Source organism: Nansenia antarctica, assembly GCF_963989245.1.
Source record: "Nansenia antarctica genome assembly, chromosome: 20".
Classification (NCBI taxonomy): Eukaryota; Metazoa; Chordata; class Actinopteri; order Argentiniformes; family Microstomatidae; genus Nansenia; species Nansenia antarctica.
The window spans coordinates 11,424,745-11,448,211 of record NC_137693.1 but is presented as its reverse complement, the minus strand read 5'-3'; the positions used below and the strand labels follow the sequence as shown (position 1 = coordinate 11,448,211).

The 23,467-nt window shown below is 46.6% G+C and overlaps 1 protein-coding gene across 1 annotated transcript in view; it reads right to left on the bottom strand.

Annotated features, from left to right (window-relative positions):
• nsd1b (nuclear receptor binding SET domain protein 1b) overlaps nt 1-23,467 on the bottom strand; it is a gene marked incomplete at both ends in the record, with an annotated part of 36,895 nt that overhangs the window by 6,772 nt on the left and 6,656 nt on the right. Inside the window, 18 exons of the mRNA XM_080549436.1 lie at nt 410-526; nt 1,268-1,537; nt 2,099-2,211; nt 2,771-2,976; nt 3,265-3,421; nt 3,996-4,175; nt 5,381-5,581; nt 6,434-6,557; nt 10,008-10,145; nt 11,952-12,070; nt 13,094-13,139; nt 15,404-15,507; nt 15,775-15,910; nt 17,033-17,072; nt 17,252-17,369; nt 20,607-21,520; nt 21,659-22,281; nt 22,871-23,374. Coding sequence (XP_080405562.1) covers nt 410-526; nt 1,268-1,537; nt 2,099-2,211; nt 2,771-2,976; nt 3,265-3,421; nt 3,996-4,175; nt 5,381-5,581; nt 6,434-6,557; nt 10,008-10,145; nt 11,952-12,070; nt 13,094-13,139; nt 15,404-15,507; nt 15,775-15,910; nt 17,033-17,072; nt 17,252-17,369; nt 20,607-21,520; nt 21,659-22,281; nt 22,871-23,374 — 4,110 coding nt within the window. The remainder of the gene's footprint in view (nt 1-409; nt 527-1,267; nt 1,538-2,098; nt 2,212-2,770; nt 2,977-3,264; nt 3,422-3,995; nt 4,176-5,380; nt 5,582-6,433; nt 6,558-10,007; nt 10,146-11,951; nt 12,071-13,093; nt 13,140-15,403; nt 15,508-15,774; nt 15,911-17,032; nt 17,073-17,251; nt 17,370-20,606; nt 21,521-21,658; nt 22,282-22,870; nt 23,375-23,467) is intronic.

Genomic DNA, 23,467 nt, shown 5'->3' with positions numbered 1-23,467 from the left:
AGTACCATCTTCAGCTTCATCTTCATCTTCTTCATCATCATCATCATCAAACAAGCCCACAGCGGCAGCATGGGTGACAAGACTGTTACAGCCCTATATCTGCTTAGGGTCAGGGGTCAGGGGTCATTCTAACATGACCTTACAACGACAATATACTTACAATTCACTATGGAGAAATAACCGTATGTACAGAGAGAGCATGATGAATGGTGTATACCACTATAGCATTGAACACTTGTGATATAGCATATTAATAATAAATTATTAAATTATTAAAAGCAGGTCAGGCCTAGAAACCAGGGGGAGGCTGGTGGAGGTAGACATCGGAGGACGGGGCTCACTGAAATGCACGGAGCGGGGTGAGGAATGGTGTCAAACGGGTGTCTGACACGCCCGCACACAGCCTCACCTTGTCCAGAGTGAGCATGTAGAAGTTACAGATGTCGTTGTCCTGAGCGTGTTTGATCCTGGCTCGACACTCCTCCTCATCGATCACCTCTCCTACGTACTCGTTCACAAACCCCCCCTGGGAGAGAGAGAGAGGGAGAGAGAGAGAGAGAGGGAGAGGGAGAGAGAGAGAGAGAGAGAGAGGGAGAGAGGGAGAGAGAGAGAGAGAGGGAGAGAAACCACAAGACAGTCATTCAAGATTCCCCATGAGAGAGAGAGAGACCACAAGACAGTCATTCACAAACTCCCCCTGGGGGGTATTCCATCAATGTCGCTAAAGGAAAATCTTAATTTTTCTCACGAGACTCATCAAGACCAGTTTTATAAGTCTTGCGAAATGTAATAAAATAAGCCTGGATTTTCCTTTAGCGATGTTGATGGAATACCCCCCTGAGAGATAAAGAGAGAGAGAGAGAGAGAGAGAGAAAGCTTGAATCTCACATACTGCACCTTTGAATGCACCTTTAAAGGTGACCCACCTTTAAACTGCAGCTCATTGCAGAGGCTTCTGTTCTTTCTGTTTAAAGGGTTGTGTTACTCCTACCTAAGGTCCATAGAGGATGAACTTGACTGTGTTAATAAATGTTTTAAAGCCATCGATCACTGGTTTAACGACAGGGCTCTGTGGCGTCATAATATACGCCATTTAGCTGACGCCTTTATCCAAAGCGACTTCCATTGCAGTGAGTGCAGTGCATGCATTTTTCAGTTTATATGGTCCCGGCGGGAATCAAGCAATGCGCTAACCGCTAACAACATGAGCCACATTTAACCCAAGCGGTGCACTGAAACGATCATTGAAGGGGGTTTAGATAATGACCTTCTTGATGTCGTGGGCACAGCGGAGGCCCCAGCCCCTCGCCAGCGTCCTGAAGATCTCCACCTGGCTGCACTGGCGCTTCAGGAAGGCCTGGTTGAGGCAGCGCTCGCCCGCCGGGCACACCTGAGGGTGGCACTCGTACAGCAGCATGCGGTTGATGCACTCAGAGTCCACCCCGCACGGGCTGTCGTCTGACTCCTTGCAGTTGCACCGCGGGATGTCCGACAGGTCCGCCGTGATGATCTGCACCTTCCCGATTGGCCGGTGTACCTGAGGGGGCGGGACGGGGGGCGGGTGGGAGTGACGGCAAAGGATGAGGTCGTTGTTGTGATGTTACAGATCAAAATGTGAGTACTGTGTTTACTGTGCATACTGTGTTTACTGTACATACTGTGTTTACTGTACATACTGTGTTTACTGTACATACTGTGTTTACTGTACATGCTGTGTTTACTCCCTTGCGGAGAAGGGAGGTTTGTTTGTGTATTCATATAGAGCACATTAGATTGCACTATACAAAATATATGTATATACTGTATATGTTACGGTACATGTGGGAAAACTAGGGTTAGGGTTAGGTGCTAGGGTGCTACGGTTAGGGTTAGGGTTGGGGTTAGGGGTAGGGTTAGGGTTAGGGTTAGGGATAGGATTAGGGTTAGGCTTAGACATGCCAGCATGTACCAAGTCGACGTAGCACCTAACCCTAACCCTAGTTTTCCCACATGTATCGTATTCCCACATGTACCGTAACATATATATGTATTATTATTATTATTATTATTATTATTATTATTATTATTATTATTATTATTTCTCATGGTCATGTTGTACCTTGATGTGTCTGTATGGAGGGGGTTTCTTGTCATTCCTCCGGACCTCCTGAAGCTGCCTCAGTTCCTTTTCCGCCTGCAGTTCCAGGAACCGCTTGGCAGCCTCCTCCAGAGCTGGAGAAACAGCAGCAGCAACAACAAACAACGTTGAAACAACAAACAACATTGAAACAGCAAACACTTTCAACCAACAAAAACATAGCAAACAAACAAAAAAACATTCAAACAGCTAAAATAATCAAACTCAAACTAACAGGGTTTCTACAAGTTTCAACAAGTCAAATCGAAGACCTTTTTAGACCTTTTTTAGACCTCTTTGAATAGAAATGTTGACCAATTCGCAACAACATATGACAGCTTTTTGTCATCCTGCCGTAGCTTCGTTCGCCAATAATTTCTCCCGGGGGCAGCGAATTGGCATTTCCACGTAAATAGACAGATTTCCTTGCAGGACAAGCTAACCTCATTTTTTAGACCTAATAACTGAAACTTAGGGCCTTTTTAGGCCTTATGAATCGGATTGCTGGATTTTAGACATTAAGGCTTTTTAAGAGCAGCGCGGGAACCCTGAACTAAACTGTACGTATACAGACAGCAAATCATGCTAGCATCTCCTAGCTCTCAGTCCCACTACGTCCTCTCTACTGCCGATGGAAGCTGCTCTAATAAAGACCTTTCTTGTAGATGGCGTCCACCCCCTTCCCCATCTTCTCCTTGCTGTTGGCGTCTACGTCCATGTAGGGGAACGCCCGGGCCTGGTAGGTCCACACGTAGTCGTTGGAGCCAAAGAAGTGGACGGGGAACTCCCCCACGTCGTGTTTCATCCTCTGGATGTTCTCTGGAATGTTCTTGGGATGGCTGACCTCCGCAGGCCACCACCTGGTCACAGGAGAGGAGGAGGGGAGGAGGAGGAGAGGAGGAGGGGAGGAGGGGAAGGTGAGAGGAGAGATGTTGGTTAGACACGAGAGGTTAACCTTGCAGATGGAAAATACCACCGTGTGAAGACCAGAGATGCATTCAGCCAGAGATGAGCTACATCCCAAACAGTTGGTGAATAACAAAGCAGTCAGCTCCCCAGCAGATAGGTTTACTGACCATAGACACACCTGGTTTAACATCACTGGTACTGACCATACACACACCTGGTTTAACATCACTGGTACTGACCTGTAGCGCCCCACCTTGACCCACAGGATGTCCTGGTAGTGGGGTTTCTTCCCCGCTTTGCAGTCGTTGCAGAACCAGCTGCCCTGCGGCATGTCGATCTTCAGACACTCCCGGTGGAAGGCAGCAGGACAGGACTCACAGCACAGAAGACTGCCCCCTGCAGGATCGGAGTGGGAATAACAGTAAGAGGAGTTGATCAGTAAATGATAAGGAGATTTTTTTTTTTTTAAATATACGTATATAAATAAACATGAAATAAATAAACATGATCTTGATGGCTGGAAAGTGACACATAGCCTTTTCTTAAGCAGGAGAATGAAAGAGCGAAACCAGATCTACTCAGCAACTCTTGGAGGAAATCAACGGTATTTTTTTACTGTCAATAAGAACGTACCCTTGGCGCAGACGTGTGTGTGTGTGTGTGTGTGTGTGTGTGTGTGTGTGTATGTGTGTGTGTTTGTGTGTGTCGACTGTCGTACCTTCTGAGCAGAAGTGCATGTGTGTGAGCAGACGAGTGTAAGTGTGTGTGTGTGTGTGTGTGTGTGTGTGTGTGTGTGAGTGTGTGTGTGTGTGTGTGTGTGTGTGTGTATGTGTGTGTGTTTGTGTGTGTCGACTGTCGTACCTTCTGAGCAGAAGTGCATGTGTGTGAGCAGACGAGTGTAAGTGTGTGTGTGTGTGTGTGTGTGTGTGTGTGTGTGTGTGTGTGTGTGTGTGGAGTGTGTGCGTCGTACCCTCGGAGCAGACGAAGCACCAGCTGACGTTGACGTGCTCGTGGTTGCGGACGCCCTTGCGGGGGGTGAAGTGGTTGGGACACACGATGGTGTTGTTGGCCAGGACCGTGCTGCCCGCCGCCATGCAGTGGTCACTGGCGTGGTACGCAACCGGGCAGCGCACGCACCGCACCAGACGACCTGCAGGACACACATACACACACACACACACACATTACATACACACACATACACACATACATACACACACATACATACATACATACACACACGCATACATATACATACACACATACACACATACACACACACACACACACAAACATAAGAGAGATCATTTACAAATGACTGGTTGAATACATTTCTCACATCACCTCAACTCAGTTGATTGTTTCATTTGTATTTTTTTGTTTTTGTGCATTTCTGCTATTATTGGGATAGAGACAGTAGAGATTGACAGGAAGGATGGGTGAGAGAGAGGAGGGATGACATACGGGATAGGTCGATGGCCAGAATCGAACCAGGGACCCTGCGATTACGTGGGATGCTCCTTAGTGAGCTACCCCACCCAGGCGCCCGATTGTTTCGGTCTTGATTGAATAAACAATACCCACTTTACCTTAAGGAGGTACACATCACATGTTCACTGTACTACAAGCATATCAAAGCCATGGGAAATATTCAGGGATTGTGAAGTGATAGGATTTCAAAGTAATACGATAGCTCCCCACCAATGTTTCGATCGGCGGTGGTATTGGCGTATTGAGTTTTTCTGGCGGGTACGGCCACTCTGGTGTCAAATTGTAGCTCATCACAGAAAGTAGGCAAATAAAAACTATCCCTAGCAAATATTCATTATTACATATATGTTCACTTTACATCTCAAGATCTTATCTCAATGGTCTGAACAGCTGGTTTTGTGATGGAAGCTAGCTAGCACCATAATGTAAACAAACACATCTTTGTAACTGCAATTCCCACTATTGGCCACTGGGGAGGCAGATGCTCATGTTTAGCTCCTTTAACCTCTCTTTGACTGTAATTAAATGTGGTTTATGTGTATGTATGTGTGTATGTGAGTGATTGTGTGTGTGTGTGTGTGTGTGTGTGTGTGTGTGTGTGTGTGTGTGTGTCTATGTATGTATGTATGTGTCTGTGTGTGGTGTGTGTGTGTGCGTGCGTGCGTGTGTGTCTGTCTATGTATGTATGTATGTATGTGTGTGTGTGTGTGTGTGTGTGTGTCTATCTATGTATGTATGTATGTATGTGTTTGTGTGTGGTGTGTGTGTGTGTCTATGTATGTATGTGTTTGTGTGTGGTGTCTGCGTGTGTCTATGTATGTTTGTGTATGTGTGTGTGTGTGTGTGTGTGTGTGCCTCCCCTACCTTTAGAGACAGAGGGGTTAGCAGGGTTGGTGATGAAGCAGGACAGGCAGACGTGCAGCGAGCAGCGGAACCCTCGGTGCAGCGGCGCGGTGGGGGCGTGGCCGGCGATACACTCGCCGTGGTAGAACTTCCCACACACTGGGATCATACAGCGCCGCACGCCGTCACCCGCCTTCTTACACACAAAGCAGGTGTGGACGCCTGGACAACAACAACAACAACAATGTCACCTTCAATACATCCATTTGGGTTAGTGTCTTATCCGGGGCGGCTGTGTCTCAGGACGTAGAGCCGGCGTCTAATGATCGCAAAATCGCTCCCAATGAGCGATTGACCTTGCATGACCTTGCATGGTAGCTTGCCACCATTGGTGTGTGAATGTTAACATTTTTACATTTTTGGCATTTAGCAGACGCCTTATTCCAAAGCGACTTTACAATCAATACTTTTGACTAAGCAAGTGAATCATCAATCCACCAGTCGTAGCAGGAAGAGTAATCTAGCTCAGGCCCGGGGCCATTGGCAGTGTCAGTGATAGGGAAAACGTTTTTTGTATTTTTTTTATATAGACACTGGAGAAACAGAGAAACAGTACAAGGGGGGGCAGTAGAAGTCTTAGGGGACACAGTAAAGCGGAAAAGCGGGTGTCTCAGGAGGAGACGCATTGCTGGGGGGTAGTAGCTGTCTCAGGAGGAGCAGTTAAGATGTAACCTGAAGAGATGGGTCTTCAGTCTCCGACGGAGACAACAACAACAATGTCAAATTCAATACATCCATTTGGGTTATTGTCTTATCCAGGGCGGCTGTGTCTCAGGAGGTAGAGCCGGCGTCTAATGGTCGCAAATTGCTCCCAATGAGCGGGCCGAGGCGGCGCCTTGCATGGTAGCTTGCCGCCATTGGTGTGTGAATGTGTGTGTGAATGGGTGAATGAGAAGCCATTGTAAAGTGCTTTGGAATAAGGAGCTATATACTGTATATACGTTTTGGATTAAAAGTGTTAAAGTGCAAAATGGAAAAATGATATTAAATGATTGAGGAGCAGCCTTGACCTACCAGTCTTGCACTCCTGGCAGACGAACTTCCCCTTGGGAGGCTCCGTCAGGTGGAGGCAGTGGAGGTGGAACGCCCCGCAGCAGTGGCCGTCACACAGCAGCAAGTCCCCTGGCTTCTCACACACCTGCAGCAGAACAGACAAGAGGACGACAGCAGCGTTGATTCACCTCTACCAGCTCTCATTCCCTAAGCACCCTTTCTCATATGTGAAGGCAACTGGTGACGTTAGAATTATAGGGCCCTATTATGCACTTCATCAATAAGACGAGGCGGTAGATCTAAACTTAAGACGTGGAGGCGTGGTCAAGGCCACTTTGCTATTATGCGTGCGGTAGTGGGCGCCTAAAACCCGGCGCTAAGCAAAGAAATTAGTCATGGGTGTGTTTTGGGCGTCTTCTCAATCAACCCAATCAGCGTGCCAGGTGCCATTCCCTTTAAGAACCGGCTGCGTTGAGTCATTAGCGCTATGCTATTATGGAAGTCCTAAGAAGGAGGTCAGCGCGCTTCTCTGCAGAAGAAAGTAACAAGCTCGTGCATGATTATTTTCTGAATAAACACGGCAATACCTCCGCTTGTGAGTTGAGAAGTATTACAGAGGGGTCGCTGGAAGACTGCAGGAATGACAGATGTTGATGTCATTATATTACGCATGGCATGCTCGTACTGTATGTGCACAGTATGCGGAGGCAACATACTGTACAGCGCTGGCCTCTCCCTTCTGAAATAAAGCATTTATACTGTGACCGTAATTGACGTCTTGCCGTGGAGCCACGTGCGTGTTCATGTGTGCCCACATGCATGCGCAAACCGCGGAGGCGCGCTCGTGTTTCAAAACGTGCATGAAGTCTAAACTTAAGAACTTTTCAAACCACTTCTTAGCGCTAGGAGCAGTCAGATCGCATAATAGCAGGGGCGCCTAGTGCACTTCATTAACATATGAACACTCCCACAATGAGCAATATATGCACGGGAGTTTTACGTCTTATGTGTGGGCGCCTATCGACACCTGCATAATAGCAGTAGCGCGTATGAAGCGCATAATAAGGGTGGCGGTAGGTCTTAACCTGGCGGTGCGTCTTAATTAAGACTTAAGACGGCAAGTTAAGAAGTGCATAATAGTGCTTCTATCTCCATAATAGAGGTTCTATCTCCATTTTTGTCAAAATTTTGTTTTTTACATAATCGGATACATTGGGTGTTTATTAATGCCTGTGTGGTGTTATTTTTTTAAATGTTGACATTTTTGAGTTAGTAATTCATAAAATACAAAGGTTCCATCTCACAAAACATAATGGAATGTAAAAACTTTGACGCTCAATATCTCTGAACTGCCCTAAACGGAGATAGAACCTTATCATTCTAAACGGAGATAGAACCTTCTCATTCTAAACGGAGATAGAACCTTCTCATTCTAAGCTCACGAACTGGTGAAAGGGGGAACAAGTCAACATGCAATGGATTCAGTGAGTAATTAACTAGTAGGTAGTAGTGGACCTAACTACTGTATGTAGACATTTACATTTTGGGCATTTAGCAGACACCTTTATCCAAAGCGACTTAAAAAAAAAATACATTCGTCTAAGTCAGTGAATCATCTATACATCAGTCATCATAAGAAAAAGAAGTCGCTGCTGGGACCAAGGACCCCTGGCAGTCACAATGCTAGAGGAAGAAACACATAAATCAGACATAAATCTGTCTTTGTCTCTAGTGTCCTTTGGTAAAATTACTCTTTGAAAGCGTTTATGACAAAACAAGGGTGCAATTCACACAGCTATAGCTACTCTCCTCTTTATGATGTGTTTCTCAGGTCCCAGGGCAGGTGTCTGGGGTGTTAAGGTAGGGGATGGGCACTACAGAAGCAGCCTAACTGTCTAGTTATATAATGGCCACTGAGACCAGAACATAACGATACGTTTCTGTTATAAAAGATGGACAGTGGCCTGGGGTGGTCCAGTGGTCTAGCACCGCGGTCTACAGTGCACACATATGCCCATGTCAGCATGGGTTCGAATCTGGCAAATCTGCTGACATGCCCTTCTTCTCCTTACTTTCCTGTCTGTCTTCACTATGCCTGTCCAATAAAATGACAAATATGAGTGGGACTGCCGCACTCAGAAAAAATTACTTAATAAAATAAAAGATGGACAATTAAGTACACTTAAATAAATAAATAAACATTTGGTATGGTGCTGGATATAATTAATGTGATCCGAATTAAGTATTCAATTAAGTGTCTCTTTAATTGCCACATCATACTGTAATGCCTGATTTACACAACAGGGCTGACCTCAACCACACTGTGCTGTCTTGATATTATCATCTTTTACATTGTACATTCCGGTTCCAGCAATTATAATGGATGTGTTACCAGGCCAGCCTAGTACAGTTTGGCTTGGCTCGGTTTGGCTCTATAAAACATTAGGTCAGCCCCGTCTGTATACATTTGAAAAAATATGCTGAAGACTTTTATGTTCTGTTCGGCTTTTAATTGAGTGTATTAAAACCATTAGAGTTAGGCTTTTTTTAACGGATTGATTTATTTTAACTGCTTTTAATTTATTGAATTGTATATGATACGAATATTGATGCCCCTTTTATTCACTTTTAATTGTTATTTTATCGGCGGTTTTATCTAAAGCACTACGAGTCTACATTAATTTGTATGGTAAATTGTAAATGGACTGCACTTATACAGCATAGCGCCTTTTTGCTGCTCCAAAGCGCTTTACAACGGCTGCCAACCGTGTGATCATTAGACGGCGGCTCTACCTTCTGCACCACAGCCGCTCCTCCAAATGAATGAATATGTATGAATATGTTCTACTGTATACAAATCCATCTGCCTTGCCTTGCCTCTACAGTGTGAACTGTCACTGTTCACTCTCAGCTGTTCTGTACCAGCTGTCTTTGGTGATCTTGTCCCTGTTGCACTAGTACAGTACACACATGTTAGATGCGGTTGCTTGGTTGTTTGTTTGTATGTTTGTATGTATAGTCCTGTGTTTGTTTTTCTGAATGTCATTAGGCACATCAACTTTCCCTCATGGAGAATAAAGATTTTTGGATTGAATTCCCACATTTCAATGTTTGTTTAGGTGATATACAGTATGATATCCTGGTGCTGCACAGTGTTATTGTACAAAGATTCAAGTCCGGAAGTGGCCATTTAGGTCAATTTATGTGTATTTTGGGTCATAGATTATATGTTCTTAGCTCCTCCTAAAACTATTTCATACAAGTTGTGAAGTAACATTTCATACGTCTATATAGCTCTGAGGAGTGGCATGGCTAACAGGTTTGTAAAGAGTCAGATATACCCCTCAGAACCCTTCACTGGCTTCTCAACACATTCTCCTGAGCATAGCTCCCAGCTATGACTGGTGTTACTTTCCCAAACAACTCAGTGAAAGACATACCACTCAATGTTTCCGTTGGGGTATTTTTTTCTCCAAGAGAAGCCAGGAAGCAAAACTGTCTGGTGTGGGTGGGCCTTTGAATATTAAAACCAATATTTACACAGACCTCCTGACAAAAAAGATCAAACGACCGTCACCAAGGTGACCAGACTCACCTGACATACGCTCTCCTTCAGTGAGGCCGCACCCCCCTTCTCTCCTAAGGCCTTCTTGTTGGGCGAGAGCGCGTCGTCGTACAGTGAAGACTCTTCCCTCGCAGATGAAATGCTGCCGTCAAAACTGGATGGGAATACCTGAGGAGACCACAGAGGAATATGGGAGGGGAGGGGGGGGGATTAACTTACTGGAATGAAATCAAATCATATCAAACTTTATTTATATAGCTCAAGTCATACACCGAAATGAGTAAAAACAAATATTAACTTACTCTTAAAAAAACAAGAGTAAGTTAATTAAAATAAAGGAATGAAACAAGCCTTCAGATACTGTTTTTAGAGAAGATACTATCATTGTTACGTTCCCAGAAACCAACACCTTAAAAGGTAGTCAGTCAAAATAAAGGTAACATGGGGACACCCACTGAAGGGTGCAACACAACCAAAACAGGGTTCCTAAACGGCGTCCACCACAGACACCCACTAGATTCACCACAAATCAGGGCAAACTAAAATAAATCCCAAACTGAATAATAATAATAATAATAATAATAATAATAATAACTTAAATTGATATAGCGCCTTTCACAGACCCAAGGTCGCTTTACAAGGGAACGGGACGAACAGAACCAGAGAGACAAACACACAAAACAAGAAACTGTGAAACAGCTACTAAAGGTTGAATGCAATGGTGAAAGGGTGGGTTTTAAGGGCAGTTTTGAATATGTCCAGGGTTGGAGAGAGTCGCGGATATCCTTGGGTAGAGAGTTCTCTGAATGAAATGAAAGGCCAGGGAGTAACTGAGAACGCAGAGCAAGGACATGACCAGAGGTCTTATCATCCTCTCAGCTGCCCGGCTCCCACTGAGCCTTGGATTTCGCTTTGGATAAAAGTGTCAGCTGAACGGAGCCGCCGGTCTGGCAGGTCTTAAATAACCCCAGCTGACCAGGTCTTACTTGCACCAGCAGGGCCAACGGCACAGCTGAAACTCACACAGACAAACAAGGAGGTGACTTCCACTACCGTGTACACTGTACACGAAACTACGCTTGATGGCGTCACGAAATCCGTAACACCTTCCTCCTCATGACAACAAATATCTATCCCTGTATTTGTTGGACGAGTAACAACCGAAACGAAACTCCCGATAGTAAAACGACCAACGTCAAAGTGTTGCTCAGCGCGACAGCGAGGCTCTCGTACATTTGTAACATGACGAAAGCCTACGATGAGAATGTCATCCAAAAAGGTCTTAATACTCTCCCTCAGGCCGAACACATCTTCAAAAAAGAAAAGAACCCAGAAATAGCCATCTTAAACTACTGGAAAATGGTGGAGCCAAACCAAAACCAGGCCATGTCACTGGATAAACATCATTTTCTACAAAAAGTGACCTCAAAAAGTCCACCTTTGAGAGTCAATCAGCTACCAAGACTACTTGTTTGTTTGTTTGTTTAAGTTGTTTTGAATTAAGCTCCTGTACAGTCAAAGGGTGGTACCAGTGCAGGTAAGGGAGACAAGAAGTCGCCTTTCTCAGTGGCACATCACCATTAAGTGTCTTTACGCATTAACAGACAAGGCATGACAAGGCATGACAAGGCACTGTACTGTAGAAAAAAAAGATCTGCTACAAAGCTGCCAGTACCACAGCCAGGAGGAGACACTCCTGCAATATCAGACACCAGCCCACGAATCGCCGGTTTGTGGACCTTGGATTCATTTATAACTTACAGAGTTAATGGTAATTGCATAATAATGAGCTAATACGGTAATGATCCTGTACGAGTGGGAGGAAACCTAATGGTGCTTGTTTAAATGAATCCCAAAGAAAGAACACACTCAGTATAGGGTCATTATTAGGCGATTACTATTAATGGTCTAAGTTAAGCCTGAGGTAAGGTTTAGGGTCTGTGTGTACTGTGAGACTTTCAGATGACCTCTGACCTCTGAGTCCAGGGTCACGTCCCTCCTCTCCTCGTACATGTCGGGGTCCTCCGTGGGGGTGGCGGTGAGGTCACAGTCTGACCCCCTCTCCAAGCAGCCAGGGCTGGGGGGGCAGGGTGCTGGTGGGCAGGCCACCAGGGTGGGGGGAGCAGGGGTGGAGGGGGAGGGGGAGGGTGTGGATGGGGCGGGGGGGGGCGACACCGTCGGTTGCCTGCTCTTGGATCTGGAGGCGTGTCCAGAACCTGGGTGGAAGAGAGGAGTGGAGTCAGATACAAGTCGTGACATTAGAATTATGAGGTTCTATCTCCATTTTTGTCAACATTTAGTTTTTTACATAATCTGATCCATTAGGTGTTTATTAATGCCTGTGTGGTGTTATTTCTAAAATGTTGACATTTTTGAGTTAGTAATGAATAAAGTACAAAGGTTCCATCTGACAAAACATAATGGAATGTAAAAACTTTGACGCTCAATATCTCTGAACTGCCCTAAACGGAAATATCATAGACCTTAGAATTCTAAGCTCACAAAGTGCCCTCTCAAATGATGTCATAATGAGCTAGCCTAAATACAGAAATACCAGTAGATACAGGATACAGAGGAGATTTCAAATATCGTTATGCTATTTTCATATTCACCTATTCAAAGGAAGGAGACATTCTCAACATGTGAGATGTGAAAGTATGATTCAATAAAGTTATATATTTATATCAGGCTAACGAAGGTAGAAATTCGGAGGACAGACTCATTCCATTCCATACACTACAAACGAGACCGTCCTCAGATTCCCCAGCCTCCACTGAATGATAAAAACAACAAAAACCTTCTATCACTGAGACTGCCAATGGCCCCGGGCCTGAGCTAGATTACTCTTCCTGCTTCGACTGGTGGATTGATGATTCACTGCTTAGTCAAATGTATTGATTGTAAGTCGCTTTGGAATAAGGCGTCTGCGAAATGCCAAAAATGTAAATGTAATATCAGTAATATAATTTAGCAGACTCACTTTATGCAAAGAGACTTGCAGAACAATGATTTCAAACATTTTCAGTATGTACAGTATTGTTCCCACTGAACCTCACTGGACCACAATTACATGTCATTGACTTTGATTAATTCTGTCTCTTGAGTTGTCGACTCACCGGAGAGGAGAGCTTGACTGGAGGCGCTGGTCTTCACAGACTTCACCTAGAACACAGGAAGGACATGTAAACAAACAGCCCTGACTCCACCTCCGCCACACAGACACACAGACACACAGACACACAGACACACAGACACACAGACACACAGACACACAGACACACAGACACGCAATACTGTGGAGCTCTATCAAGGCCGGCGCTGGGGGGGGGGGGGGGGGGGAGTGGGGGGCAGGGGCGTATCCCGTTGACAAAAATGTCCTCCGCCCCACGCCCCCCCCCACACACACACACACACACACACACTGGCCTTGCCCACTCAAGGTGCTGGTTCTGGCACCAGGCATAGGCTCAATGGTATCACGTATCCGAGGGGGAGAAACCTTGGCTGGGCAGAGCAGAGCACCCCGGTGGTGGTGGTGGGGGGGTGGGGGGGGTCAGCTCCATTTCAAATCCCTCCATTCTTTCTTTTATAATTTTTTCACTCTGAGTTTAATTGAAAAATCCAGATCAAACACGGTCACCAAACCCTCAGTGAAGATTCATTCTCATTCATCCAATATTGAAGAATAACACCTGAGACACAACGATGTACAATGATTTACTGGAAACGGCACGTCGTCCTCTCAATTTCAGTTCCTATCAGCGTATCGATGGAATAGAAAGGTAAGTAAATGGACTGTACTTTATCCAAAGCGCTTTACAACGGCCTCTCATTCACCCATTCACACACATTCACACACCAATCGTGAGCTTAGAATGATAAGGTTCTATCTCCGTTTAGAGTAGTTCAGAGATATTGAGCGTCAAAGTTTTTACATCCCATTATGTTTTGTGAGATGGAACCTTTGTATTTTATTAATTACTAACTCAAAAATGTCAACATTTTAAAAAATAACACCACACAGGCATTAATAAACACCTAATGGATCCGATGTAAAAAACTCAATTTTGACAAAAATGGAGATAGAACCTTAGAATTCTAACGTCACGCAATGGCGGTGAGTGCAATGGCACTTTTCCATCTGGGTCCCGCTTTAGCGCAGTACGCATCACTTCGGGGTCAGGTCGGGTCACTTTTGATCTGTTCTGGTTTCCATTTAGACACACAGACCCGTACTAGTAGGAGGAGTAGACGATAGTAGGCGGAGTTACGCGTCACACGCAGCCTGGCAAAAAGCTTCCGGGTGTACACAGCAACAGCAGTGATTTTTGGGGAGAGAAAGAGAAAGAGAGAGAGGAAGCTATGTACACATAATAAAGTCATGTTTTTTGAACCCTTAAAACCACTGCCTTCACTTGTCTGCTTTATGAACTGTAGTATCATCATCGGGAAACGCCGACAAGACGCGAATCTACCGGAATTTGACTCATGACACAGCCGGTGTTATTCACAGACAAACACGGTGCCGTTTGCGGGTTAATAACTTCGGTTTACCGGGGGTTAGGATAACAATTCAAACGTGTCCGGAAAGAGGAGAAGCCAGGGAATTCAAAAGTTTTTGAATGGAGTCGATCCTCCACTCCTATCACCGTGGACACAGCGCGGAGCGAATTCCCTGTTAAAACCGGCATTTGACTCATGAGTGAATGGTGAAAATGGCTGGACGGCTGCGGGCGAACTCCTGGTTCATCGAGTTTACGGTTAAAAGCATAACTTCTCGGGGTGTCAGCGCGGTGGTTAAGGGCTCAAAATGACCGTAGACAGATGGTGAAGTTAGCAAAGGAGTATTGTGTTTTTTTACCACCTCCACAGCCGGTGTTATTCACGGACAAACACGGTGCATAATAGCGATTTTTGTGTTGTGCTTGTTGTAAATAAAAGTTATATGATTCATTGAAATGACATTAAACTAAGATAATACGATGGTCAGCATAATTTTCCGAATCTTTATTAATAAGCTATTACAGAAAATGTAGTGACATTTTCCTAGTGAATGTGGTATTTTCAAGATGGCGGTTGTGAAGAAATAATATGGGATGGGACATGGGATGACGATTGTCCATTGACCAATCAACGGTGTGCAGCGTCACACGTCACACGCCACACGCAGTGACGTGTGACGTCCCAGGTCCCAGGTCCCAGGTCCCTGCTCGGATGTGGGACCTGGGACCTGGGACCGAAGCGACCTGGACCGACGAATGGAAAAGGGGACCGAAGCGGGCTGACCTGGGTCAGCACCAGGTCAGCACCAGGTCTGCAACGTAGTGGAAAAGTGCCACAAGTGGGGTATGTGACCCCAGGCCTGCAGAGCTGCACAGTGGGGGGAGGTACAGTGGGGGGGGGTACAGTAGGGGGGGGTACAGTACCTTCTTCTTTGGGACCGCCAGGGCCTCGGCCTCCAGGCAGTACTCCAGGAGCTTAGGAGTGGGCTTCCTCTGACGCTTACGCTCCAGGAACGGACCGTCACCACCTGTCACACACAGTCCACCACAGGGTTAGGAGGGCTGTTTACACATAAACACACACACACACGCACACACACAGACAGACACACACAAATATACACACAGACACACACACACACACACACACACACAGACACAGACACAGACACAGACACAGACAGACAGACAGACAGACAGACAGACACAGACACAGACACAGACACAGACAGACACACACACACACACACTAGACTGTATCTGAGTAGCTGATGAATGTATGAATGTTTTCTTACCAGCATCCTTCACCATTGGCTGGCTTGACAGTGAAGGATCTGCTTCAGGGGGCGGGGTTAGTGTGTCTATGGACAAGACAGGTGCCTCCTGGGGGATGGAGTTCTCTGCGGAGGTAGCTAGTACCAGTCCAGGGGGCTCCTCGGGGGGAGGGGTTTGTAGTTCAGGAAGTGAATTGGAAGGGCCGTGGTCATTTGTAGTCTTCGCCAATGGCAGTGGATCTGATGAACTGTTGGACTGTGTGACCTGAAATACAATCATTCACATGGTTTAAAGGCGTGGCCTGGGGTGGTCCAGTGGTCTAGTACTGTGGTCTACAGTGCACACATATATATGCCCATGTCGGCATGGGTTCGAATCTGGCCCATGCCCTGCTGACATGCCCTCTTCTCCTTCCTTTCCTGTCTATCTTCACTATCTCTATCCAGTAAAGTAAATACAAATATGAGTGGGACTGCCCCACTCAGAAAGAAAATACCTTAAAAAATTGTCATAGGGGGTACACTGATTTGAAGGTAAAGGCTAAGTGGGATCCTTGGGATGACCTGACTCTGACATCCCACCATTGATGTTGAGATTTAAAAGGGTACGGGTAGGGACGTTCCAAGATCCCACTTCTTCATCTACCCTTTATGCAATGGGCTAGACACACCAGTGCAGAGAATATCAACAGATGTTCATACACCATATGGCACACATTAAAGGAGAACCTAGAGGTTGAGAACACATTAGAGAAGAACCTAGAGGTGGAGAACCTCCTTCCACACATCAGAGGAGAACCTAGAGGTAGAGAACCTCCTTCCACACATTAGAGAAGAACCTAGAGGTAGAGAACCTCCTTCCACACATTAAAGAAGAACCCAGAGGTAGAGAACCTCCTTCCACACATCAGAGAAGAACCTAGAGGTGGAGAACCTCCTTCCACACATCAGAGGAGAACCTAGAGGTAGAGAACCTCCTTCCACACATCAGAGGAGAACCTAGAGGTAGAGAACCTCCTTCCACACATCAGAGGAGAACCTAGAGGTAGAGAACCTCCTTCCACACATCAGAGGAGAACCCAGAGGTAGAGAACCTCCTTCCACACATTAGAAAAGAACCTAGAGGTAGAGAACCTCCTTCCACACATTAGAAAAGAACCTAGAGGTTGAGAACCTCCTTCCACACATCAGAGGAGAAACTAGAGGTAGAGAACCTCCTTCCACACATCAGAGGAGAACCCAGAGGTGGAGAACCTCCTTCCACACATCAGAGGAGAACCCAGAGGTGGAGAACCTCCTTCCACACATCAGAGTAGAACCTAGAGGTGGAGAACACATTAGAAAAGAACCTAGAGGTTGAGAACCTCCTTCCACACATCAGAGGAGAAACTAGAGGTGGAGAACCTCCTTCCACACATCAGAGGAGAACCCAGAGGTGGAGAACCTCCTTCCACACATTAGAGAAGAACCTAGAGGTGGAGAACCTCCAGGAGCTCACGCTGCCTTTACCAGAGACTGGAGAGGCTTCTTGGGTTTCTTCCTGGTGGAGAAGATCTGGTCGTACTCCTCTGTCCACTCGATCAGTCTCTTACTGGGCTTCCTGATCCGCTTCTGTGCTGTGGAGGACAAGAGCAGGAGGACACTGTGAACATTTGACATGTACAAATGTAAAAAGAAAAAAAACATAAAAAACATAATCTATAGTGAATACAATGGATTCACAAACATAAAATACAATCCCAAGGAACAGTATGTGATGTGTCTCTTATGCTACTACTCTTACGCTACTATGCTGCCAAGCAAGCTACCTATTTCTCTCCACACACTAGCATTACATTTGACATTTAGCAGACACTTTTATTCAAAGCGACCTTAACAAGTACATTTGTCTAAAGTAAGTGAATCATCTATCCTTCAGTCCTCATAAGAATGTTTTATAATCTATGCTACGACCAGGGGCCAACAGGATCAGTATAAAGTACCATCACTGCTCGAAAATGAAAATCAGAGATAGTATGTGTCCCCATCTGGGACACATCAATCAACTTTGCTAAAGGAAAATCTAGTGTTATTTCTAGTCTAGTCTTAAATATAGTCTTATAAGTCTTGTGTGACTTATCAAAAATAAGCCTGTATTTTCCTTTAGCGACATTGATGGAATACCCCCCTGATTAATTATATACATCCAACCTGTCTGTTACCCCTAGGCCAGGGGTCGGCAACCCGCGGCTCCGGAGCCGCATGCGGCTCTTTTGCCCATCTTCAGTGGCTCCCTGTGGCTTTGACCACAAATGGAAATTAACAACGATTATTTATTTTTTAAGTTGCCGCGTCTCTCTCCTTGAACTACAACTCCCTGCTTACGCTGTAATGTTGTACGAGGGCCAATAGGATTCAGATATGTTGGCACATGACTAGTATTATACATTCTGTCACCATATTGTTTGCACGTGTCGTCGCGGCATAATGGGAACGGCCACCTGGCAGGCCACCCTTCCTAAATTTCGTTGTTTGGTACCTGTACTATAGCAATGACAATAAAGACCATTCATTCATTCATTCATTCATTCATTCAAAACAAATCTTTCTTCCGCTGCCTGCCAGCTATTTTATCAGGTTTTTACCAAGTAGTTAGTTGTTTGATAAAATGCTGGATAGTTGCTGTGCAATCGGGTGCACTAACCGACGAGGAGACGACCCTGGGTTGGGCTTCTACAGAATTCCGTCAGAAAAAGAACCCAGAGAGGAGAAGATTGTGGATTTGTGCTATTAGACGTGTCAAAGATAAGCTCAAGTAAACACTGATTATTTTAATTATTTACTTAGCCACTTTACTCGATTATACTGAGCCAATTACCACTATTGCACTATTGTCATTGTTCATATTGTATTCCACCCCTGTACATTGTACCGCACATTTCAAATCTTTTATCTAGTATTTTTTGTATATATAGTTATTTTCTAATCTTGTGTCTGTACATATATTGGATTGACAGTACATATAATCCATGTCTGTACATATATTGGATTGACTGTACATATAATCCATGTCTGTACATATATTGGATTGACAATAAAGCTGACTTTGACTTTGACTAGCCTAGTTATTCTATTTGTAGTCATTATCTTTGCATAATCGTTCTGACATGGTTTGTTTTTGTGGACGCTACCAGCTTGGAGTTGGTTGTGTAGGTCCTTTAGCTAGCTAGCTAGCTAACATTAGCATTATTGACCCATCCAGATCTAACAGATAACTGTCTGTACTTTTGTACGCTTTCATCCTGGCGGCAGTGTGAGGGGAAAGATTCTCCACAAGATATATGTAGAGTAGACATCACCTACTGCAGCTCTGGCAGCGACTTCGCTGTGTTTACTGATTGAAATACTGCGGCAGGTGCTGTATATGGATCGCAAGTGTCCAAAATGTGTAGTTTGTTCACATATCTTAGTTTTTCTTCTTTTGAGAGGTGATCTAAATAATTGTTGCTTGAAACAGGTGGGACAATGACAGGTCAGTGCTGCAGTTCTACGGAGTTTCCACTATGTTTTGGCCGCCAGGGCTCTGTGCCAGTCACGTCACTGCAAACTATGAATAGGTGATACAATCATCCAACCTGTGTATATTGTAGGCTAGTCTGCGCTATTTAGTTTTGTTACGTTTCTGTGCGTACCATGAAATCGAATCCTGCCGGCGCAACTGGCCTTCATTATAAGGCTTATATAAGGCTTTAAAAAAAATAAAAAATAATTGCGGCTCCAGACAGATTTGTTTTTTAGTTTTTTGGTCCAATATGGCTCTTTCAACATTCAAGGTTGCCGACCCCTGCCCTAGGCCTTAACTAAGCTACTGTACGTGTGTCGTAATGTAAATTAACTCTACTATATGAGTCTACTGTACTGTATCATATTGTATTGTCCTGTCTGTTGTAGTGTGTATTGTCCTGTATATTGTAGTGTATATTGTACTGTATTGTCCTGTCTGTTGTAGTGTATATTGTCCTGTATTGTCCTGTCTGTTGTAGTGTATACTGTCCTGTATTATCATCTTGTTTGTAACCCCACACGATGCTTCTAACAAAATGCCTCTTACAAGAACAAGAACATCAACAAAGGAAAGCAATGCAGTCTTTATAGAGGTCACCTCAGCTGTGATCAACAATCTTCTCTCTACATGTCAATTAAATGTCTTCCGTCGGAGACTGAAGACCCATCTCTTCAGGTTACACCTTAACTGCTCTTCCTGAGACATCAGAGGACTGAACTGAACTGGACTCACTGTAAAAACTCTGCACTGCACTTTACTTTATACCGCACTATCCAATGCACTGTTGTCTGTCCTGTGTTGTTGTTGTTGTGTTGTCCTGTTTTTTGACATGTGAAAAAAAGTATAAACGCACTTGCTGTGGTGACGAAGCAAATTCCTATATGTGTAATGCATAGTGGCAATAAACGTTATCTCAATCAATCAATCTCAATCTACTACCCCCCAGCACTGCTCCTCCTGAGACACCCGCTTTTCCCCTTTACTGTGTCCCCCAAGACATCTACTGCCCCCCTTGTACTGTCTCTCTGTTATCCAGTGTCTATATATATCCCCCCACCCCCCCAAAAAAAACGTTTTCTTCTATCACAGAGACTGCCAGTGGCCCCTGGCCTGAGCTAGATTACTCTTCTTGATACGACTGGTGGATTGATGATTCACTTGCTTAGTCAAATGTATCGATTGTAAGTCGCTTTGGAATAAGGCATCTGCTGAATGCCAAAAATGTAAAATGTAAATGTAAATGTCATACATACAGTACAGTACAGCCCCACACACCCCTGCCCCCCTGTCCCCACCCCCCTGTCCTTACCTGTGGGGCCCTCCTGTCCCTCCCCAGGGCTGAGTGTAGTGTTGCTGCAGGCGGTGGCCGTGGGGGGAGTCTGCGGCTCCATCCCTGTCTTTGGCGGGGGCCGGGGTACTGATGATTCTGGACCCCCCTGGCCCAAAGACACTGTGTTCTGCAGTACCTTGTCCATCCCACTGCAGCCCTCCCCCATCCCGGTGGCCCCCCCCCCGCACCGAGGCGGCGAGCCCACCCCGAGGTAGCCAGGCCCAGGCCCGAGGGGAGGGAGCTCCCCCGGACCACAAGGCACTTCTTTACCGTTCGCTTTCTTTTTGGTCCCTGGCGAGGAGCAGATCTTTTTAGCGGGCCTTTTGAAGCCCTGGTTGGTGGTCCTGCTGCCTTCAGACTGTGTGGCTTCTATCTTCAGAGAAGGCCTGGACCTAGGCTTGGCTTTGGTTCTGGCCTTGGCCTGTTGACCTTTACAGGGACTGGACCTAGCGAGGAGACCCCCCCTCCCCGGGGAAGATGGCATCACCGAGGGCTCCTCTTTGACGTGGGCGCTGGGCGGTCCTATGTCCAGCTCCAGGGGGGTCCCGTCTTTGTCCCTGGTGTCGTGCATGTCCTTCAGCAGCATCAGGAACGTGCTGAACTTGTAGTTGGCGTCCGGTTTGAACGCCAGGGGCTTCCCGTCCCCCCCCTCCCCCTCCAGGGACTTGAAGGAGATCTCCTCCAGGTCTTTGAAGGCGTCCATAGGGGAGAACCGTGACGAGGAGGAGGGCGAGGAGGAGGGCGAGGAGGAGGAGATATCGGTCGCGCACGTCTCTCTCTTGGCCTTCCCTGAAGTCAGGGGGATGAAGTCGATCGGAGTGAGGTGGGATATCAGGAAGCCCTCGTCTTCCGTCTTCACCTCCGCCTCCGCCTCTCCCTCCGCCTCAGGGCCTCTGTGATTGGTCGACACTGAAGAGGAGGAGGAGGAGGAGGAGGAGGAGCTGGGACTGTCACCACTGTTGGTGACAACATGACCCCTGTCAGTCTTTGGAGGCTTGCCGTGTGTAGAACAGTCTGGGTTAGTGTCTGGCGGATCAGAGGGAGAGTGTCCGGTGGAGGAGGAAGAGCGCTCCTCCTTCTCCTCCTCCTCTTCCTCGGCCTTCGCTCCCCCAGGCTTGGGGCTGGACAGCAGCAGCTTCCTCTTCTGCTCCGCCTCCTGCTGGGCTCTCAAGGCCCGGGTCATCAAGCGGTTACTGGCCGGGAGGTGGGCGGGGGCGGGGGCGACCGTGGGGGCGACCGTGGAGGCGACCGTGGGGGCGACCGTGGGGGCGACCGTGGGGGCGACCGTGGGGGCGACCGTGGGGGCGACCACGGGGGCGACCGTGGGGGCGACCGTGGGGGCGGGGGCGGGGGCGGGGGCGAGGGCGAGGGCGGGGGCGGGCTGCTTGTCAAGGGCCGTCTTTGATTGTTCGTGCTGCTTCTCCGCGCCTTTCTTTGATTGGTCAGAGAGCCCCGTCACCACAGTCACACTTGCGAGTGGAGGAGGAGCCTTCCTATTGGCTGTGGCGGCGGTCTTCTTCTTGGAGGAGGAAGTGGCCTTGGCGAAGAGGGTGCGGTCGGGGACGGGGGTGGTGGTGTTGGGCCGGCGGTCCTTCCCTGCTTTGCTGAACCACAGGCCGCTCTGCATCTGGGTCTCCGCTACCTTCTTCACCTCCTTCAAATCACATCAAAACTTTATCGATATACTGCAACCACGTTTCATACACAAACGCAATGGACCTATCGCTAAGCCACGCCCCGAAATAGAAATTGTCCAATCGTATCACAGCAAAAGTCACTACAGGCAGAAAACTCGGACAAACAACTTGCTAATATCTGATAGTGAAAAAACTCTAGACGAAATATTCTTGTCATCTTTAAAAAACATGTCTATTACTTGCTGTGGTAAATCAGAAATCAGAAATTTGCCAACTCCCGCCATTGTAAGTCATAGAATGTCATTCAGTCACGGTCGGTCAGTCACGGTCGGTCAGTCAGTCACTGTCAGTGAAGCGTCGTTTGTTTGTCTGAGTTTTCAAAGGGGGTGTTGCTTAGCGATAGGTCCATTGCCCTTTAGTTTGTTCCTAACGTTGGTTACATCATTGATGACTTTAAATAAGGTTTCGTTCTTTTGTGTCTATTTTTACTGTCAGTGTAATCTTTACTGCTGGCAACTACAACCGTTAAAAGTTAAATAAAGTTATTCCATTCAATTCGATTCCTACACACAGGAAATAAAAAACTATTCAAACAACCAAACAAACCTTCACGACTGGAAGCGAGGCCTGCTGGGTCAGAAGGGGTTTCTGCTGCCGTTCCAGCGCTTTAGGGCCCGTCAGAATCCTGGGGACCGAGTCCAGGTCCGCGTACGGACACTCTCCCATGTCCCCCTCGGGCGGCTCGGCGCCGCGTAGCGTCTGTTTTGGCGCGACCTTACGTGCTCTAGGCGACCTGGTGGGCCTCTTCTTCTTGCTCTGAGGCTTCTTGAAAGTGCTTTCTTTAGCTGGGGAGCTAGCTAGCGTGCTAGCCGTGCTAACCCCGTTGGTTAAGTGACTTGTTGCAGGCGGAGTGGAGCAGGGTGGAGTGCAGGGAGGACGGGCCGGAGGGGCCTTGTTGTCCTCCGTCTCTGGTGCGGAGGAGGAGCCGTCACGGAGGCTCGTGTCAACGGAGGGAGCTATGGAAGCGGCGGCCATCTTGGGTCGCTGCGAGAGGAAAGCTTCCGCCTCGACCACACCGGTTTTCCAAGACTCCGTAAAACGCTTCGCTATCTACAGGACGGAGGAGGGAGGAAATAACCAAACATGTAAACAACAACCAGTTTACATACTGTACGTACTATAACATGCTGTTTGCTACAGAAA